The 12,863-nt window shown below is 39.2% G+C and overlaps 2 protein-coding genes across 2 annotated transcripts; both read right to left on the bottom strand.

The window, feature by feature from the left end:
- Positions 1-281: 281 nt before the first annotated feature.
- On the bottom strand, positions 282-3,894 carry LOC115251328 (solute carrier family 22 member 13-like). The gene is made up of 10 exons (XM_029843135.1): positions 3,467-3,894; positions 2,681-2,784; positions 2,440-2,591; positions 2,092-2,263; positions 1,874-1,994; positions 1,703-1,797; positions 1,355-1,569; positions 945-1,053; positions 633-827; positions 282-547 (listed from the first exon to the last, which is right to left on the bottom strand). Exons 1-10 carry the CDS (start codon positions 3,839-3,841, stop codon positions 517-519), a joined length of 1,569 nt encoding a protein of 522 aa, XP_029698995.1. The 5' UTR covers positions 3,842-3,894; the 3' UTR covers positions 282-516.
- A 2,169-nt stretch (positions 3,895-6,063) lies between these two features.
- On the bottom strand, positions 6,064-10,042 carry LOC101067592 (solute carrier family 22 member 13-like). Its single transcript, XM_029842866.1, has 10 exons — positions 9,320-10,042; positions 8,515-8,618; positions 8,274-8,425; positions 7,918-8,089; positions 7,705-7,825; positions 7,534-7,628; positions 7,182-7,396; positions 6,759-6,867; positions 6,446-6,640; positions 6,064-6,361 (listed from the first exon to the last, which is right to left on the bottom strand). Exons 1-10 carry the CDS (start codon positions 9,692-9,694, stop codon positions 6,331-6,333), a joined length of 1,569 nt encoding a protein of 522 aa, XP_029698726.1. The 5' UTR covers positions 9,695-10,042; the 3' UTR covers positions 6,064-6,330.
- Between the last annotated feature and the right edge of the window lie 2,821 nt (positions 10,043-12,863).

Here is a 12,863-nt window from a genome sequence, read left to right as displayed (position 1 = left end):
TGGCCGGGCTCAGCCTTAGAGATAGGGTGAGAAGCTCGGACATCCAGGAGGGGCTCGGAGTAAAACCGCTGCTTCTCCACATCGAGAGGAGTCAGTTGGGGTGGCTCAGGCATCTGGCTAGGATGCCTTCCGGACGCCTCCCTTTAGAGGTGTTCCGGAAATGTCCCACCAGGAGGCGGCCTCGTGGCCGGCCCAGGACTAGGTGGTGAGATTACATCTCTCGCCTGGCTTGTTCATTACCATTGCCTTGCAAATGTTTCTCAAAATAATGACAATATTTATGTTTTTTTTGAGGGACATCTCACAGAGAATCACTTTATTTAGTCACTAGGCATCATACATTTCCTTCAAATAACAACGGATTACAGCAAATTTCATTAACATAATCAATTTTATAGTTTGTACTTGAAATTAAAAGCACAACCAAAGCCCACCATAGTTATTGTCCTACAAAATGTTTACAGCAAAAATGTTTGTATTCATTTTTGATTCAGAATTGCCCCTCTGCACATAGATTCACAACTTTGTAGCTCCATCTTCAGGTTTTCTGGGGGGGGGGGGGGGGGGGGGGGGAGACAATTAGCATACTCTTCATTTATCTTTGTCTCTATGTTGAAAGGTTATTGACTCACTTGGGATCAATGTGGTCCTGAAGTTCCTTGTTCTTTGTTTCAGGCAGTAGCAAGCACAAACATCCCGCCAAAATAGGGAATATACCAAATATCACCCTAGGTAAGCTGAAGTGGTAGACCTCCAGGAGTCTGACCAGGGGAGCGATGATTCCCCCCACACAGGCACACGTTAAGGCTAGACCCAAGCCATTCTGCCTACATGAGTGAAATAATTTTAATCCATAAAATATCCTATATTCACCTGTATCAAATACTACAGAGGTTTATAATGAACTGTATATGATTGCATTTGTTATAGAAAATAAATATTACCTTAAACTGGTTGGATAGCTCTCTGTTGTAAAAATATAGCATGTGTTGTAAGCACCTGCGATGAAAAATTTCCCCAACACACCCAAAACTGTGACCATAACAGGAAGATCTGATGAGAAAATGAGAAATGATATTTGAAACTGTACTATTCAACACTGCCTAGTTCACAGATGTGCTGCTGCCCCAGAATAAAGTGGGATCTAAAGGATGTTTTTGTGGGGTTTGTTAGAGATGTTTACTCAGTTCAACTGGATGTTGAGGACATACAACTTTCTGGGTGTCAGTTAATAATATATTTTATTCCCATACTGGACATTGTCTGGCTGACAATAAACAAAAGACAGCCTCCATTTCTGTGTAACAATCTTAATTGCATATAAAAAAGTGAAAGTAAAATTGCTGTACAGTACCTGCTGGAATAGCCAGGATCAAAAGACAAGCAATACTACCCAATACGAGATATCCTAGTATGGTTTTCTTCCTTCCCAAGTGTTGATTAGTGATGTAACTACATATAAATGAAGGAAGTTCAATGGCTCCAAAGAAGATCTGGGTGATGTAGATATTTGAGCCAAAATCTCCAACATTCAATGTTAGTTCATAAAAGACCAGATTAACTGAAAACCTAGAAAGAATGTGTGAAAAAACAGATTGTAAATACCACACTGCTACCCTGTGTTAGATCTGCAATGCTTGCATTACATTTTTGTCCAATTACAACAGCTTTTATTTTCTACCTTTATAAAGAACATACACACCAGGTAAATCCAAAAATGAATGTCAGTTTTCTTAAATATGATGTCTTGAAAAGGTCCAACAAATTGTCTCTTTTGAGCTGAGTCTCCATCTCCAGCTACACAAAGCAAAGCATCATGGGTGATTTGGGACTTCAGAGTGTTTAGAAATCAGTCCAATCTTAAACTACTGACCTGTCCTAACAGAGTCTCTGGTATCTCCCTCCCGTTTACCCTGGCTGCCCTCTGGAGCTCCTTTTGTGCTGCCTCTTTCTTGCCCTGAGTAAGGAGCCAGCGAGCTGACTCTGGGAGAAGCCTGATAGACATAAAAACATAAAACAAAAGAGGTCATATTTAATCCATCTCTTTGAGTCCTTGATGACGAATGCAGTATGATCCAGGGAGCTACTGACCAGTAGCCCAGTCCCACTAGAAGAGGAATAGGGCTGATGATGACCAGCTGCATGATCCTCCAGTTAGTGAACAAATAGGCAACACCAGGAATCACAATCAGTGCAAGAGTGCTCAACAGGATCACCAATGTTGTAGAAAGAGCCGCTTTTGAGTCTTCGGTCCATTCCACCACTACATGACACAAAGGGAATTTCTCAGCCTTTTACTTGCTACTGTAGCCAATATAATTCATTCATGATGTTATTGACACCAACATTCATCGCCTTTGAGACTGAAGCAATGAACTGAGTTTTCAAATCAAAACATGCAGAAACTGAGCCATTTACATCTATGAAAATTAGACTTACTTAACACACATGCAGTATTCAAAACGACCCCGGAGATCCCGCAAAAGAATCTGAAGAACATGTTAACATAAATACTTGGTGAAAGCGCAGCACCGACAACACCAAACGATATGACACAGAATTCGAGCAGGAATGCGATGCGTCGGCCGAATCTACAGACAGGACAGAAAAGACACCAATTAGTTTTACACATCAGCGGGACTGGTCTGATTCAGCTACAAGGTGGGAATAAATGTGATACCTGTCAGAAATTGCCCCAAACACCACCCCTCCGACCAGAAAACCTGCCATAAATATGGACTGAGAGACTTCGATCAAACCACTTTTGTCGCAAACAAGGTCAAACTAAATGAAAGAAAAAATGTGTAAAGAGAAGAACAAACAAGTTAACAGCAAAATCATTTAATGGCAAATAGAAGGTACATGTTTCCACTGCAGGAATTTCCCCCAACCAGCCTATTGCAGGAACTTTTATGGGGCCTAACTGAGTCCCTGCTCCAGAGTAGATGCTTAGAACGGCTCTGAAAAACTCCTGGGTTGAGGACCACTTGGTACTCACTGGCAAAATGTAGAACATGAGATGATGAGGAACCCGGAGAAGTAGAGCATTAGCCTAGCAGATCCCCACTTCTCTCATTCATGGCATCCACCGCCATGTGCATGAATGTACAAAAAAGAAATGCAAAAGCTATTTCCCCTGTGTTGTATTTTATAACTGTCACAAACAAATGGATGTATTCATGGAAAAGTAATTAGGGTAAAACTCCTGTTCTCTTCCAATATGACCCTGCTTTAGCTCTTTTTTTGTTGATCTCCTCCCTCATTGTTTATTTGTTATTATTTCTGCTTTTATGGGCTCACCCGGTTACGTCACACACAACTGTCGGTGATTACAACCTGTGATGTAGCCCAGGGGTTCTACCCCACAGTGGAGACACAACCATTGAGGACAAATAAGAGAAACGGAGAGGAACTACAACAGCAACACAAAAACAGTATGAGATATGATTTTTTTTTCCGGCCTCACCTCTGTCATAACACTGACGGCACCTTTGGGTGCATCATAGTCCCATCCATTTACGCATTCAGTTGTGTTGGTAATCCCATAAGCTTCAATGGTTTCCAGATCCCAATCCACAGGGGTGAACATTTTACAACTTTCAAACTGTCCATCCTTGCTTAAAGGCAGGGTGAGATTCCTTTGTTTCTCCTTGGTCAGGTTGGGTGCAAGCTCCAAGATCCAGTCGGTGTTGCAGTGATGTGGATACCACAAGTCTGTAAAAACCTGACCAATTATGTTCAAGGTAATAAGTAGGGTGGGGATGCAGAGTGCCGCTAGTAAGCATTTCTGAAATAAACCAAACTCCCCAGCTTCTTTTAGGGCCTGTTTAAAACTGCTCATATTGGCAAGAAGTTAAATGGGCGGCTTTCTCTTTCTGAAAAAGGGAGCAACAAGCACATGGAGATAAATACTGTAGGCGTAAACCGATTGATTAATCTTTAACCACCTTATTTTGACCTGGATGGCCATTAAAAATATTATCTGCAACAAGTAACCAGCCACCATAGAACAAATGAAAAGTAAATAAAGATCGGGTCAGATCTACCTAGCAGTATACCTGGTGACGAGAATTGTGTTTACTTTTTACCATATGTTTATGTTTTCTGTTAGAATTAGTTTAGAAGTTAGGCATGGTTGAATCATTAACAAGTGAAATAAAGATAAGCAGTCAGTTGACCCTTCCTTTACATGATTGTTGTTTATACAGTTGTAAGAGGGGGAGCCAGTCAGGCTAAAAGTGTTAAACAAACATCTTAAAACTCGACAGCATCGTGGTGTTGATAAGTTCATCTGAGGGAAGAATGTGGACTTTGACCTGGCCATTTGGGAAACAACAGAGAACAAGGACTGTTCAAGGGCTGAGAACAAGACCTGTTCTCCAATGGAACTGGAAGAAGAAAATGAGTTCATCCAATCAGAAGGACTGGATTGGACTGGAGTAGCATCAATAATTTACATATGTGTTTCTATAAAAGACTGGGTCAAGGGATAGTTCGGTTGTCAGACTTCATGCCCTGACAATTGACTTTGTTTTTGTAGGGTTATGAACTGGCCCGGAGCTCTGTAATATTTGTATCTTGAATTGGTTCTATTTGCTAAATACATTTTGAAATTGGCATTTATCTTCTTGAAGTCTTCATTCAGAGAACACGCAGATTGGCAGTGACACACGTGAGGTATTGCGATCCAACAAGGTCAGTGCATAGTAGACCAGACTTATCGAAAACCTACAATAAAATTTTGAAAAGCATGTCAAACATCAACATTTCAACTTTTGAAGTTTTCAAGTCTGCTTCATAGATATCACAATTTATTCAACAGGCAGAATTATGAACACAATCAGATATTAAAACAGATAAAATGATGTGTTTTTACAAAGAAAACACTTACCATGCAAACACCAAACTAAACATGTATTTTCTTTCTTAAATATGATATCTTGAAGAAGTGAAACCAATTTTTCTCTTTTAGGGCAGTGTCCATTTCCAGATAAACAAAGCAAATTAAAGCATAATGGGTGATTTGAGACTTCAGAGTGTTTTCAAAAATGCTTTGGACTTTATTTCAGCGTAGTCTGAGCTCAATAAAAAGGATGTTTGACAGTTTTCTGCAATGAATCTTATGCCCAGGGCAATAATCCAATGATGAGGAGCATGAAGCATGAATCATGAATAGCTGATTTGAAGTTAATAAACTGATAAGTGGTGGCTCAGCAATTTTATATTCTCTTTTTCAGCGAGTCTCCATCTCCAAATACACAAAACAAAGCATCATGGGTGAATTGAGACCTCATTATGTTAAGAATTTGGTCCTATCTTAAACTGCTGACCTGTCCGAACAGAGTCTGCCGTTTCCCCCGGCTGACCTCTGGAGCTCCTTTTGTGCCGCCTCCTTCTTGCCCTTTTTAATCACTTATTTAAAGCAGGTGCACACAGCAAGCATCAATAGAGTGCTAAAGGTCCATGGTATAAATGAAGCAGCAGTTGCCCTATTGGACTTGATTATCTTCAGTATCTTGATCACATGTGTAAGTACTCTCTACAGTGACCATGCAAAGAGTTGACATAAAAACAGCACCCCTCAATACATCCATATTTCTACCGCAATTCTCTTCATGTGGCTACAATATGAGGTGGATGTATCTCATAGAATGCACCTCAATAATTTGTGAGTAAAAGCTCCATTTTATTAAAATTAATTGTCTTAATTATTAAAAATTCTTCCTTGTTTAAAATGCTCAACAACAGGGTGACTGAGAATGCACCTGATGAGATCAAAATAATAAAGATCAGAGACTGTACAGTCATTTTTTAGACTACAGTGTGAAAATATCCTTTAAACCTCTAAACCTCAAAGGTTTAGAAATTTGTCAATTAAAAATATGTGACTATTTATAAAACATTTTTGTTTATGTTTTTAATGTTTGGTAACTGTACTTTAGAAACAGGTTTGTTAGAAGTTAATTATTAATTTCCTTGGTTTTGGGAATTCCCTGAAATTATGTCCTTGGACCAATTCCAATCTCTTTTGTTTTTTAAAAACATGTTCATTACCATTGCCTTGCAAATGTTTCTCAAAATAATGAAAATATTTATGTTTTTTTGAGGGACATCTCACAGAAAATCACTTTATTTAGTCACGAGGCATCATACATTTCCTTCAAATAACAACGGATTACAGCAAATTTGATTAACATAATCAATTTTATAGTTTGTAAGTAAAAATTAAAAGTACAACCAAAGCCCACCATATTTATTGTCTTACAAAGTGTTTACAGCAAAAACGTTTATATTCATTTTTGATTCAGAACTGCCCCTCTGCACATAGATTCACAACTTTGTAGCTCCATGTTCAGGTTTTCTGGAAGAAAAACAAGACAATTAGCATACTCTTGATTTATTTTTGTTCTATTCCAGTCTCTATGTTGAAAGTTTATTGGCTCACTTGGGATCGATGTGGTCCTGAAGTTCCTTGTTCTTTGTTTCAGGCAGTAGCAAACACAAACCTCCCGCAACAATAGGGAATATACCAAATATTAGGGTGTGTATGCTGGAGTGGTAGACCTCCAGGAGTCTGACCAGGGGAGCGACGATTCCCCCCACACTGCCACAGAGTGAGATTACACCCAAGCCATTCTGCCTACATGAGTGGAATAATTGTAATCCATAAAATATCCTATAATCACCTGTATCAAAAAACTACAGAGGTTTATAATGAACTGTATATGATTGCATTTGTTATAGAAAATAAATATTACCTTAAACTGGTTGGAAAGCTCTCTGTTGTAAAAATATAGGATGTGCTGTAAGCACCTGAGATGAAGAATTTCCCCAACACACCCAAAACTGTGACCATAACAGGAAGATCTGATGAGAAAATGAGAAATGATACTTGAAACTGTACTATTCAACACTGCCTCGTTCACAGATGTGCTGCTGGCCCAGAATAAGGTGGGATCTAAAGGATGTTTTTGTGGGGTTTGTTAGAGATGTTTACTCAGTTAAATTAAATGTTGAGGACATATTTAATTTAAACTTTCTGGGTGTCAGTTACCGTAGTCATATATTTTATTCCCATACTGGACATTGTCTGGCTGACAATAAACAAAAGACAGCTTCCATTTCTGTGTAACAATCTTAACTGCATATAAAAAATTGAAAGTAAAATTGCTGTACAGTACCTGCTGGAATAGCCAGGACCAAAAGACAAGCAACACCAGCCAATACGAAATATCCTATTAGGCTTTTTTTCCTTCCCAAGTGTTGATTTAAGATGCAACTACATAAATATGAAGGAATTCCAATGGCTCCAAAGATGACCTGGGTGATGTAGATATTTGAGCCAAAATCTCCAACATTCAATGTTAGTTCTACAAAGACCAGATCAATTGAAAATCTAGAAAGAATGTTTTGGAAAAAAACATATTGTAAAAACCACATGGCTAATACTTTTCAAGACTGCTAACCATTACATTACATTTTTGTCCAATTAAAACAGCTTTTATTTTCTACCTTCAAAAAGAACATACACACCTGGTAAATCCAAAAATGAATGTCAGTTTTCTTAAATATGATGTCTTGAAAAGGTCCAACAAATTGTCTCTTTTGAGCTGAGTCTCCATCTCCAGCTACACAAAGCAAAGCATCATGGGTGATTTGGGACTTCAGAGTGTTTAGAAATCAGTCCAATCTTAAACTACTGACCTGTCCGAACAGAGTCTCTGGTATCTTCCTCCCGTTTACCCTGGCTGCCCTCTGGAGCTCCTTTTGTGCTGCCTCTTTCTTGCCCTGAGTGAGGAGCCAGCGAGCCGACTCTGGGAGAAGCCTGATAGACAACATAAAACAAAAGACGTCATATTCAATCCACCTCTTTGAGTCCTTGATGAAGAATGCATTATGATCCAGGAAGCTACTGACCAGTAGTACAGTCCCACTAGAAGAAGAGCAGGGCTGATGATGACCAGCTGCATGATCCTCCAGTTAGGTAACAAATAGGCAATACCAGGAATCACAATCAGTGCCAAATTACCCGACAAGATCAGCAATGTTGTAGAAAGAGCAACTTTTGAGGCATTGGTCCATTCCACCACTGCATAACACAAAGGGAATTACTCAGCCTTTTACTGACTTAGTACTGTAGCCAGTATAATGCATTCATTCATGATGTTATTGACACCAACATTCATCGCCTTTGAAACTGAATCAATGAACTGAGATTTGCAATCAAAATAAGCAGAGACTGAGCCATTTACATCTGTGAAAATCAGGCTTACCTAACACACATGCAGTATCAACAATGACCACAGAGATCCCGTAAAAGAATCTGAAGAACATGTTAACATAAATACTTGGTGAAAGCGAAGCACCAACACCACCAAACAGTACGACAAAGAGTACGAGCAGGATTGTGACGCGTCGGCCGAATCTACAGACAGGATAGAAAAGACATCAGTTAGTTTTACACATCAGCGGGACTGGTCTGATTCAGCTACAAGGTGAGAATAAATGTGATACCTGTCAGAAATTGCCCCAAACACCAGCCCTCCAACCAGAAAACCTGCCATAAATATGGACTGAGAGACTTCGATCAAACCATTTTTGTCGCAAACGAGGTCAAACTAAATGACAGAAATAAAAATGTGTAAAGAGAAGAACAAACAAGTTAAAAGCAAAATCATTTAATGGCAAATAGAAGGTACATGTTTCCACTGCAGGAATTTCCCCCAACCAGCCTATTGCAGGAACTTTTATGGGGCCTAACTGAGTCCTTGCTCCAGAGTAGATGCTTAGAACGGCTCTGAAAAACTCCTGGGTGGAGGTTGAGGAGCACTCGGTACTCATTGTCTAAATTTAGAACATGAGATGATGGGAAACCTGGAGAAGAGGAGCATTAGCCTAGCAGATCCCCACTTCTCTCATTGATAGCATCCACCGCCATTTGCACGAATGTACAAAACAGAAATGCAAAAGCCATCTCTCCTGTGTTGTTTTTTACAAATGTCACAAACACATGGATATGTTCATGGATGTATTCATGGAAAAGTAATTAGGGTAAAACTCCTGTTCTCTGTTCCCAATATGACCCTGCTTCAGCTCCTTTTTTGTTGATCTCTTCCCTCATTGTTCATTTGTTTTTATTTCTGCTTTTATGGGCTCACCCGGTTACAGTCGAAAATTTCGGTGATTACAACCTGTGATGTTGCCCACGGATTCTACCACACCATGGAGACACAATCATTATGGACAAATAAGAGCAACGGAGAGGAACTACAACAGCAACACAAAAACAGTATGAGATGTGATTTTTTTCCAGCCTCACCTCTGTCATAACACTGACGGCACCTTTGGGTGCATCATAGTCCCATCCATTTAGGCATTCAGTTGTGCTGTTAATCCCATAAAGTTCAATGGTTTCCAGATCCCAATCCACAGGGGTGAACATTTTACAGCTTTCAAACAGTCCATCCTTGCTTAAAGGCAGGGTGAGATTCCTTTGTTTCTCCTTGGTCAGGTTGGGTGCAAGCTCCAAGATCCAGTCAGTGTTGCAGTGATGTGGGAACCTCAAGTCTGTAAAAACCTGACCAACTATGTAAAAGTTACCAAGTAGGGTGGGGATACAGAGTGCCACTAGTAAGGATTTCTGAAATAAACCAAACTCCCCAGCTTCTTTTAGGGTCTGTCCAAAATTGCTCATATTGGCAAGAAGTTAAATGCCCGGCTTTCTCTTTCTGAAAAAGGGAACGCCAAGCACATGGAGATATACAGTATAGTGTAGGTGTAAACCGGTTGATTAATCATTAACCACTTTATTTGGACCTGGAATGCCATTAAAAATTACATTATGAGCGACAAGTAACTAGCCACCATAGAACAAATGAAAAGTAAATAAAGATCAGGTCAGACCTACCTAGCACTATACCTGGGGAATTACTGAGGGCAATTTGTCTGTTCTACAACAACATAAATAGTTTGGCCGTTATAGAAGTGATCATTTTATATAATGGATGAAGACTCTCCTAAATGAGCAGACTCTATTTCCTCAGGAGACTCAGGTCCTTCAGTGTTTGCAGCAGGATGCTCCACATGTTCTACCAGTCTGTCATGGCTAGCACCATCTTCTTTGCTGCAGTGTGCTGGGGTGCAGGCATTAAAGCTAAGGATACCAACAGACTTAACAAACTCAGGCAGGGTCTGTTGTTGGCTGTAGACTTGCAAACTTGGACGAGGTGGTGAGGGACAGGATGGTGTTGAAACTGCGGACAATCTTGGACAGTCCCTCCCATCCCCTCCATAACACAGTGGACAAACTGAGAAGCAGCTTCAGCAGCAGACTCCTGCAGCCTCGCTGCTCTAATGAACGGTACAGGAAGTCATTCCTGCCGTCCGCCATCAGACTGTATAACTCATCCTAACCCAGCCAATAACAATAACTGTGTAATTTTTATGTTGTAATTTTATTTCTATTTTATTCTATATTTATGTATATATGCTTATAATATGTATACTGTATATTATATTATGTATATATTATATATATGCTTATAATATATGCTGTATATATGCTTATAACCTTCTCCTCCCTCCTCCTAAGATGTAACCACTTACAAATAATGGAATTTCAATGATAACCAGTTGTTTGATCCTCCAGTATGGTAACAAACAGGCAATACCAGCAAATACCACAGCCAGTACCAGAGATAATGGGATCAGTCCATGACACTGCTGTATGCGAGAAAAAGGTGCTGATTTATGTCAATGACTGCATTCAGTATAATGATGTCAATAATGATTGTATTGTTATTAAGAATCAATTCCTTTAACACAGAACAAACTCCAACGGTTTTTGATATATAAGTGAGGTGAAAAAAAGTTGAAATTCTGATCAAAATAGACAGTTTGAGACATTCAAAATAAAATTCAGGGTTGTACCGTAAGTCCAAATTGTCAAGGAAAAACCAGGTCAGAAATCTAAACATATGAAAACAATCCCAATAAACACACAAAGGGGAATGCTGGAGGCCTTTAATGAAAGGCTGTGACGAACCGTGCTTGGGCACAGGACGATTGTCGCGTAAGAGTTTGCTTTTAATTTGCCATTCATTTTCTTTTGGATAAGCCCGTTTCATCCACCTCCCTTTTGTCCATTGGGTTGATGTAAACCCCGAGAATTTAAAATACATCACAATAAATAATAATTTTTTTCTTCGTGTCTGAGTTATTCAACATGTATACAGCATAAGACCTTCTAAGTGACAATCTAATGGAAGGCTCAAGACTTTGCCAGTTCACTGGCATCACACTGGAGCCCATTTTGTTGACTCAGGCAGATTTCAGGCAGAACCTATATAGATAGCAGAAATATGACTGGACTAAAAACTCTACAATAATATACAACACAAAAACTCTACAATCGGGAGGATATAATATGACATAAAGTGAATATATGGAGAATAATCTCTGAAGGAAAGAATATTCACACATTTATAAAAAACTAAAATAAAAGCCCACCGCTGACCTGTATGTTTTGTTGGTTTTCATTTTATTTTGCATTCAAATAACTATATTTATATTGTCATTTTTATGTTTGAGAACATTACTTTAGAAACTACTTTACTGTATGGACTTTATTACAAGTTAATTATTAGTTTGGGTTCATGGAATTCCACAAGGTTTTGTTCTTGGACCAATCCCATTTACTTTATATGATCGTCTTTTGCATACAATTTCTTTAAAGAATTTTAATAGCTTTGCAAGTTTTTCGCAGAATAATGATATTTATGTCTCTAAGGTCTGACAGAAAATCACTTAAATCAGTAACAATGCATCATACACGCATGAAATAAAAATGTATTAAAGTGAAGCTGATTTTAAAAAATGAATCAGTTTTGTAGTTTAACTGTTTTATTCAGCACTGCCTCTTTCACACATGTACTGTTGAACGAGAATGAGGTGGGCTTGTTCCTAAGGTAGAGAAGCATTTTTAGTGTTTGAGTCTGGACGTTTTTTTATTTTGATGTTGCACTACTAGCTGACAAATGAAGGATGTTTAATGGCTCCAAAGATGAGCTGTGTGATGTAGATACATGAGCCAAAACTTCCAACATTCAAGGTCTGTTAGGCACTACAGACACAAATCAAGATCCCAAATGCAGACACACAACTGAGTTATGTTGAAAATCAAATTTACTGAAGACCTGGTTCAGAACAAAGCCAAACAGGGTCAAGCTGGGGCATGCTAGGCAGCGCAAACAGGCATCCAAAATGTGATCTGCGGGAGAGACGAATAATTATTTCCAAACTGGAAACAGGGGTTAACAATGAATTGGCGATGATTGGAGAGTTGACCAGGCTTTTAAAGTGGATGGCAGGTGTGGCTCATTTGCTGGAGATCAGTCTCAGGTGTGTGTCGATTGCCCGACAGGGGAGAGTCTGGAAGATAAGATAAGATAAAACTTTATTGATCCACATTGGGGAAATTCACGTGTTACAGAAGTAGCCAGTGATATACAACACTAAAGGGAAAAAGAACTATTTTGTTATGTACATTACTATGTACATTATACATTATATACAGAGGGGGAAATTATATACAGAAGGGAATATTAGACTATATGAAGAAAAATGAATGTGCAAATTAGAGATTTTGGACGTAGTGCAGTAGTAGGAGTGGAACTCTCTCCAGACTGAGGCTCAGGTTAAAGATGTGCCGGAGTACTCCATAGAGCAAGTTGATGCCATCAGGGCCAGTAGCTTTCTTCCGGAAGCCACTCCATCCAGCCTGAGAATAGACAGACAGGGGAAACACAGACAAGACACAGATGGGGAGGGGAGAAGGAAAACACTCGGGACTCCTAACAAGGTCA

The sequence above is a fragment of the Takifugu rubripes genome, chromosome 10 (genome assembly GCF_901000725.2).
Source record: "Takifugu rubripes chromosome 10, fTakRub1.2, whole genome shotgun sequence".
Taxonomy (NCBI): Eukaryota; Metazoa; Chordata; class Actinopteri; order Tetraodontiformes; family Tetraodontidae; genus Takifugu; species Takifugu rubripes.
Note: the sequence above shows the minus strand (reverse complement) of the source record. Positions and strands in the feature narration are given on the sequence as shown.

Excerpts from the sequence above, each read along its gene's own strand:
- LOC115251328 (XM_029843135.1), bottom strand. The coding sequence starts at position 3,841 with ATGAGCAGTTTTAAACAGGCCCTAAAAGAAGCTGGGGAGTTTGGTTTA. Across the intron at positions 1,054-1,354 it reads GATCCTGGCTATTCCAGCAG|ATCTTCCTGTTATGGTCACA; the intron begins GTACTGTACAGC and ends TTTTCTCATCAG. Across the intron at positions 828-944 it reads AGCTATCCAACCAGTTTAAG|GCAGAATGGCTTGGGTCTAG; the intron begins GTAATATTTATT and ends TCACTCATGTAG.
- LOC101067592 (XM_029842866.1), bottom strand. The coding sequence starts at position 9,694 with ATGAGCAATTTTGGACAGACCCTAAAAGAAGCTGGGGAGTTTGGTTTA. Across the intron at positions 7,629-7,704 it reads CAGAGACTCTGTTCGGACAG|CTGGAGATGGAGACTCAGCT; the intron begins GTCAGTAGTTTA and ends TGCTTTGTGTAG. Across the intron at positions 6,868-7,181 it reads GGTCCTGGCTATTCCAGCAG|ATCTTCCTGTTATGGTCACA; the intron begins GTACTGTACAGC and ends TTTTCTCATCAG.